Here is an 8,277-nt window from a genome sequence, read left to right on the forward strand (position 1 = left end):
AGTGATGTGGCACCTGGCAATTGCAAGAATTAAAGACCCAATTTGTTTTTTCATACACAAAAGAGTTAAGACATATGTAATTATGGTCAAAACGTAATTGAAATGGTCACTATATAATGCTAATTTGAAGTATGTCAAAATCGTATTGCCCTATGTGTATACCTGTTCTGCATTCTTCTGTTGTTTATAACTACTATTGTGTTTCAGAATATTGTTATTTGTTATGTAGATGGTTGTTGTTGTATGTACAGTATTCCTACGGTTCTTTACACTCCTGAAAATAGAGCAACAATAGAACACCCTGTAAAACGTGTAATTTTGTCTACATCTAGATAAGTTACTGAAGTGACTTTGAATATATCAAAGTTACTTAATCATTTTGGACCTACGTGACAGGTGTTTTTCGTTTAAAAAAAATAATTGTAATACACGTACAATTATGAGTTTGAGGCTACACATGAACCTGGTCAAGTCATGGTCCAGTACCTCTTTATTCATACACAGTCTTTGCTACTGACAATTCTTTATTCATACACAGTCTTTGCTACTGACAATGCTCTGAGTTTTCATTCAATGACACAGATTGATACCTGATATATATAGGTCACCACAACTACCTGTTGACTATTTACATTACTGGGGAAGTTTAAATTTGATGAAAAAGTAGCTCGACTGAGAATCATTTAGCCCTATAGTTTAGTCGCTGGTCTGAAGTAGTAAGGACTATGGAGCCTCCCTCTGAGACAGAGAGCAGTACCTATATAGTACCATATGATTTATTACTGATCAGATCCACTTAATATTGTCTTACTTCAACTTGTCAATGGCTGCACTGGAGTGACCTCTTCCTATAAATTCCCTAGTCGTATTCAAACTGGATCAATACAACAGTGTTCTTAGTCACGAAAGAATTTCTAGATAAGAAGGCCACCCTAAGCACAATATTGTAAAAGATAAAAACTGACAAAAAAAAATGTTATCTATTAAAAACTTAGTGAAATAGGCACGCTGTGTGCCACATAAGTATTTTAAGAAAATATTTCATTTGATGTTTTTGATGAACAATAAATAATCTTCTGCTTCAAGTACACAAGATCAAGTTTTGGATACCGGTAAAATGAAACATTTATTTGAGTATTTTGGCCTGACAGCCACAGGTGTGTTGTACCTAGGATTTAGAAGGCAAGTCATAGACTTACAATATGACACGCTGATGTCATTGACATACAGCTGTGTCTGCATCGTTATCTAGACGCATTGTTATCCACGACCTTATATAGTATACAGCCATCACCATGGAGACGGAACAGCACCAGTCTTATATTACAAATTATAAATTTCTCTATCATGATAATAACAGTGATTATTCTTGCCCTGCTGATTATGCGAGCATGTTGGGAAAAAGGGACAAATATTTATTCTTTGTGTGAATCCCACAGAGGTACATCCCAAAACAATCACTATAATAACAGAACCATACTAGCTTGGGTATCATCTCCATATATATACACATGAATAATCTCGTTAAAAACATCTTTTTCCCCGCAATTGAAATGCTTAGGCTCTACCTACCGAATATTTAAATTGTATACTTACGATAATAAGTTTACATTCGTGCCTAATGAGGGACATCATAATTATGACATCACAAAGAAACATGGGAGGAGAATACTCTATCTTTCATAATTCTTTAGGAGAATGGTAGATAAATTACCCCCTGGGGTAGAACTATCATCAAACTGGTACAAGAGCCTCCCAATCTTGTTCATATCACAAATCAGGCAGGTAAGGTGCGATAGAAACTCTATCATAGTCCCATGGTCAATTCTTACGTTTACTAGACTACGGTGCGATAGAAACTCTATCATAGTCCCATGGTCAATTCTTACGTTTACTAGACTACGGTGCGATAGAAACTCTATCATAGCCCCATGGTCAATTCTTACGTTTACTAGACTACGGTGCGACAGAAACTCTATCATAGCCCCATGGCCAATTCTTACGTTTACTAGACTACGGTGCGAAAGAAACTCTATCATAGTCCCATGGTCAATTCTTACGTTTACTAGACTACGGAGCGATAGAAACTCTATCATAGTCCCATGGTCAAGTCTTACGTTTACTAGACTACGGTGCGATAGAAACTCTATCATAGCCCCATGGCCAATTCTTACTTCACTAGACTACGGTGCGATAGAAACTCTATCATAGCCCCATGGTCAATTCTTACGTTTACTAGACTACGGTGTGATAGAAACTCTATCATAGCCCCATGGCCAATTCTTACTTCACTAGACTACGGTGCGATAGAAACTCTATCATAGTCCCATGGTCAATTCTTACGTTTACTAGACTACGGTGTGATAGAAACTCTATCATAGTCCCATGGTCAATTCTTACGTTTACTAGACTACGGTGTGATAGAAACTCTATCATAGTCCCATGGTCAATTCTTACGTTTACTAGACTACGGTGTGATAGAAACTCTATCATAGTCCCATGGTCAATTCTTACGTTTACTAGACTACGGTGTGATAGAAACTCTATCATAGTCCCATGGTCAATTCTTACGTTTACTAGACTACGGTGTGATAGAAACTCTATCATAGTCCCATGGTCAATTCTTACGTTTACTAGACTACGGTGTGATAGAAACTCTATCATAGTCCCATGGTCAATTCTTACGTTTACTAGACTACGGTGTGATAGAAACTCTATCATAGTCCCATGGTCAATTCTTACGTTTACTAGACTACGGTGTGATAGAAACTCTATCATAGCCCCATGGTCAATTCTTACGTTTACTAGACTACGGTGTGATAGAAACTCTATCATAGCCCCATGGTCAATTCTTACGTTTACTAGACTACGGTGCGATAGAAACTCTATCATAGCCCCATGGTCAATTCTTACGTTTACTAGACTACGGTGCGATAGAAACTCTATCATAGCCCCATGGTCAATTCTTACGTTTACTAGACTACAAGTCGGAAAGTATCCATCTTATTGGCTAAACATTGATCATAATCTGGGTTCAGATAGATAGTTCATGGCAGTATTCCCCAATATTACATTTTGCGGTAATTTGGTAATGATATATTGATTTTGGTGACTTTTTAATGTGTTAGGTTTGTGAAACAGTTTCTGAAGGCACCACTTTATCAGTTGATTTGCACGCTGAGATAAAAGTTCTCAATCTTCCTATAAATTCTTAGAATATATACATTCCAGTAACTGCACATTTGTATCCATCACAGGCGCACTGTAAAATAATAGGTTATTTACCCTAATTATTCCATCAATCACCACCACCACAAATTGGTATTAACTTGTAGCAGTGTTTTCATTTAAAGCTGGCTGTTGGCAAAAACAGTCTGCTATTTATCATTTTTGAACCACCTATTTCGATCAGAATATATATAGGTCATTATTTTAGCATGTGAACGTTCAGGTCAGCTTTTCTTTCCAACTGAACCACCTGTTTCAAAACTTAGTGAGAACACTGTGTAATCCAGCAGATTGGAACAGTACAATATAACAATGAAAATACAACAATTTACGAAACCAGAAATATGTACACTGTACAACAAGACATGTACATCATAGACAATTTAGAGGGTAGAAGACAGGAATGACCAAGATATTTTTTAAAGCCAATCACAAAAAGGTCACCTCATCCGTGACTCAGGTGACCTAAAATAGTGTACTTGACAAAAGTATGTGTGGACACACATGCATACTTAAACATTAAGTGTAAGCTATGCTATGATGATTTTTACAGTAATGCAATATATTAAGCTATGTCATGATGATTTCAACTGTAATGTAATAAGCTCATTTACCCCTGAAGACACATTTGAACTCCCCCAATTCAAAGGTTGGAAAAGTTCATAATGAAATTTCAGGTGTGAATGAATTAAGCTATATCATGATGATTTTTACAGTAAAATGCAACGTATATATTGTTTTCCTTCTGTCGAAAGTCTTGCTTTTACATTTAAAACAGAATTTCTGAATGTTTCATAAGCCCTCATATACATGTACCTCTGGGTATACTGTTCACTATAGATTTTTGTGTATAGATTATATACCCGTCAATGCTAATATCAACTCATTCAACCCTGAAATTTCATAATGAACTATTCCAACCTTTGATGGAAGAGTCCAAATGTGTCTTCAGGGGTGAATGAGTTAATTCATCCTCAGGTTTAAGGGCAAACATTTCTCATTTTCTTAGTGTTTAGTTTCAAATGAAAATGGAAAATATTAATTTTGTCAACTGATTGAAATTTCATTTTCAAGGAGTGAAAACAGGTATTCAGTTTTATAAATAGTATGAAAAATACATTTTGGAAAATGCAAAAGTAAACATTTGCAATTTGAGATAAAGAATTGAGAGAGAAACAATAAGTAAAACAGTTACAACATTGGGTATTTCAGAAGAAAATGGACGTTCAGATGGAACAAAAAAAAAATATATGCAACATGTTATTTATCATGTATAATTGTATCTAATCAAGATTCAGAAAAATTAAGCAATATATATATATATGCAATGAAGAGTCATATTCTTAAAACATATTAGCTACATGTACTTTTAAAATCTTAAAATCAATACAAAACTAATCCAAACTAGGATGTACTTGTACTGTTTTCAGAAAAAATACCTTCTGTAGGTTAATAAAGACTAATCACAAATATCTAGGCCATGCATATATTAATTAATACAGTCATAAGCTTCATTTGATATTCTACCATCACTGTAATTCGTTTCTACATGTGTGAAATGGAATGTAATACAATGTAGTAATCCAGTTTCTACATGTGTGAAATGGAATGTAATACAATGTAGTAATCCAGTTTCTACATGAGTCTGCATTTTTTTCTGTCCATATTATATATTCTCCAGCAAACAAGCCGTTACCGTTTGATGGTTATATGATGACAAGTGTTTTTTTATTCTGGATGTTAATTACTAGATTATATTTGGGTTGATAATTATAAGGTTTCAGGAACACAGGAGCAGTACATTACCTGATCCCTCTACACTGGTGGGCTTATAGCCCATCAACTGGGGTTCTGGCATCCTGCTCTGTCTTCCTGGAACACAGTTGAGATTCTTTCTGAAAGAAACAAACGTAACATTCAGTGATTTTTGAGATATTTGAGTCCTACTTTTTCTGTCAGAGTCAGTCACAAACTAAGTACCGTCCATATTTCTCTTTTTTTATTATTATTAACTTTTAACTTTTTACAGGACAAAACAAAACATACATGACTTTATATATAAATACATTAGTAAATGATTGTTCATACACATTAAACAAGCGTCTATAAAGTTTTACTTAGTTGTGTAAAAAAAAATGCACTCACACCATCATCATATCTCTTAGTAATTAGACTTGTAACTTTGGAAAATGCTTTTGATTTGTCAGGATTTGTCTTCAAAAACTCCTACAGATATCACTTTTACTAAGACATAGACATTTTTTATCAAAATTAAATATGTGGTTTATATATATATATCAAACCTACAGTATCTTTGAAATCACTTTCAATATACATATATATATATTGTATCAAGAACGGGACCTTGGATTTCTAAGTTGCATGGTGCCAAGCATGTGGACAAGTTTATTTTTTTACAATATTATGGCTATATATATAATAAACATTTATTGTACTGAACTATTTTTTTTCTGATCATTGTTAAGAGGGGAAGTAAGTGCAGCCCCAACAGAAGACATACATTTCAGCTAGGTTTTATGGGCATGAATCGTAATTGTTTTGACATTGATAATCTTACATCTTCATTTATGTTATATCAAAGGAAGAATATGGATGGGTGTTCTTACAAACGAAATTAGCACCCGAGGCTCGCTTAAGATATTTATAGAACGCTCTGAAGTCACCTCATAAATGATAATCAGCGTCTCCCTTTTTTGCGAATGTCAGGACCCAAATCAGATCAAAGCTTGAATTTTGCAGTATCTTATACGCTCCAAATGAATATTTTTTTGACAGCATATTAACAATTTATGATGACCTTTAGAATTTATTTGACAAAAATTATTTCTATAGTGTGAATTATTCCTATAGTCCAAAACAGAATGCATAGTCGTCGCACGCGCCATTTTTAAAAAACGTGATCAAAACACTGACATTTGAGTTTGAATTATGTTTTCTTGTGCTATTTAAACTTAAAAAATAATCATCTGTATAAAATGGTGCATGGCTATCTATTCTAAGACTACATCATTGTGATAACTGATTTGTTGACACATTTATTAATTTATTTGTAAGTATCCGATTTGGGTACTGATCCTACTGATCCGATTTGGGTACTGATCCGATTTGGGTACTGCCTCCTTACACACCTAAATATCTAACCTGTGAATTAAAAGACATTTTAATTACCTGTAAGCTTAGTTCTTAATTTCGTAATGGTTCACCGTTGATTACTGAGCTTTATTTCTTTGTACATAAAATGGGATTGCAGGCAATTATATGCACTTGTGGCAATGTACAAGCTGTGCATGATCCATTTGATTTTATAAAATTTTAGAAAAAAGGGAAAACAGAAATTAAATCAAATTCAATCTGCTAAATCTGATATGTTTTCATTTCAATATTTCATTACTATATTTTGATTTCAATACTGCAGTCGAAACCCGCCAAAACTGTACTGGGCTGGCGAACATGATGAATCACGTGTTAACATTGATGCTGCTATACCACACACTAGCACATGTTTCTCACGGAGGGTTTTGTCATAGATATAAATAGAATGTGCACACTATACTGTAACTATCTGTATATCATCCTCATCTCAATGAACAAAAAATAAAATTTAAAATGCAAATAATATTCTAAACGACTTCTTAATATTGCGTGTTTTTTTCTTAAAACAAGGACCAACCCACTAAAGTAAATACAGAGCATGAGATGATAACGAAGGAACAGATCGACAGGTAACTTGACTGTTACAACTAGATGACTAAAGTAAACAAAGCGAACGCAAATATTTAACAAAAGAAACAATACATATATCAATGAAACATGATGACTTCTTGGACAAAATTGTTTTTTAACCGTGACCTTGTTCGTACAACCTGACCTAAATCGTTATAGCCTAGTACTGTAATGGTCAGATGTTAGGTCACTAGGCTATATTTGCTGCCTTTGGTTCAACATGCCACTGAAACACTCGCCCCATGAGAAGGGTTTGTATCGATTGTTCTAGCATGACAACTAATTTAACACTCTAATTCAATGTGAAGATGAAATAATAAAATTGCCCTCACCTTGCTTTGAGATTCTATGCTGTTCTATACATTCTGCGCCAGGTAGATTCCTGTGAATTTATATCCAGGCAGAATAAATCAGCTACCCATGATGTCACTTCCGCCGTTGGCTGATATTCAATAAGAAGAGGGGCCCACGACAGGGTATCGTCCTAGATACTGACCGACCTTTCACAGGGCCTTATAATTATGAAACAAGTACATATATGGGATTGTTAAGTCCGACGAGTCAGAGCACAGAATTAGATTAGACATATAAAGGCATGTAGTATAAGGTAAAATGGCCGTTGTAATAACATAAACATATATTATATATAAAATAACAAATAACATTACCGATATTAGAAACTGAAAATTTCCTCATCAGGATATTTATAAAAAATACGCTTCACATTGCAACAATAATGAAAAACCTCCTGACCATGATTATAGTACATATATATATATATATATAAACTAAGATTAACGACCAACTAAAAAAATATTGTGTGAACCTAGGTAAAATGATATCATAAAATCAGTTTTAGGAGATATACAGCTATTATTTTTGCTATTTTACATAATTTATTTCAAGTTGAACTTCCGTTTTTATGCCATCGATTTTTAATATAAATGTTATTTCGAAATGGTATAATACCTGAAGTCTTTTATGATTTATTTAATGCTGTAATATAAGTAGTGGGCAGTCTAGATTTTTATTTGTAATATTCTATTAGAAAAGTTCATGCCACCAAAAAAATGGGAACGAAAAGCGACATATACTTCGTTTTTATGAAGGCCATAGAAATAGTAATATTGCTTTTTAGCTTCCGTGACTCATGATATAACGGCAAGTGACTGATGCTTGATCGTAAACCAAAATTTCATTCTCCAAAACCGGCATTCATAGAAAGCATTAATTTATTTATTATTATGTTTAAACAGTGGCGGATCCAGAGACCTATCTGGGGGGGTTTCCAAATTTCCTGGGGGG

At 34.0% G+C, this 8,277-nt stretch overlaps 1 protein-coding gene across 4 annotated transcripts in view; it reads right to left on the reverse strand.

Annotated features, from left to right (window-relative positions):
• LOC110459328 (multidrug resistance protein 1-like) overlaps positions 1-7,411 on the reverse strand; it is a 59,472-nt gene extending 52,061 nt beyond the window's left edge. For all 4 annotated transcript variants that reach the window (XM_021511556.1, XM_021511549.1, XM_021511541.1 and 1 more), the window contains exons 1-2: positions 7,305-7,411; positions 5,035-5,123 (exon numbers count right to left, since the gene is read on the reverse strand). In XM_021511556.1, the coding sequence (XP_021367231.1) occupies positions 5,035-5,086 (52 nt within the window). In that variant the 5' untranslated portion in view covers positions 5,087-5,123; positions 7,305-7,411. The remainder of the gene's footprint in view (positions 1-5,034; positions 5,124-7,304) is intronic.
• Between the last annotated feature and the right edge of the window lie 866 nt (positions 7,412-8,277).

The sequence above is a fragment of the Mizuhopecten yessoensis genome, unplaced genomic scaffold (genome assembly GCF_002113885.1).
Source record: "Mizuhopecten yessoensis strain PY_sf001 unplaced genomic scaffold, ASM211388v2 scaffold1313, whole genome shotgun sequence".
Classification (NCBI taxonomy): domain Eukaryota; kingdom Metazoa; phylum Mollusca; class Bivalvia; order Pectinida; family Pectinidae; genus Mizuhopecten; species Mizuhopecten yessoensis.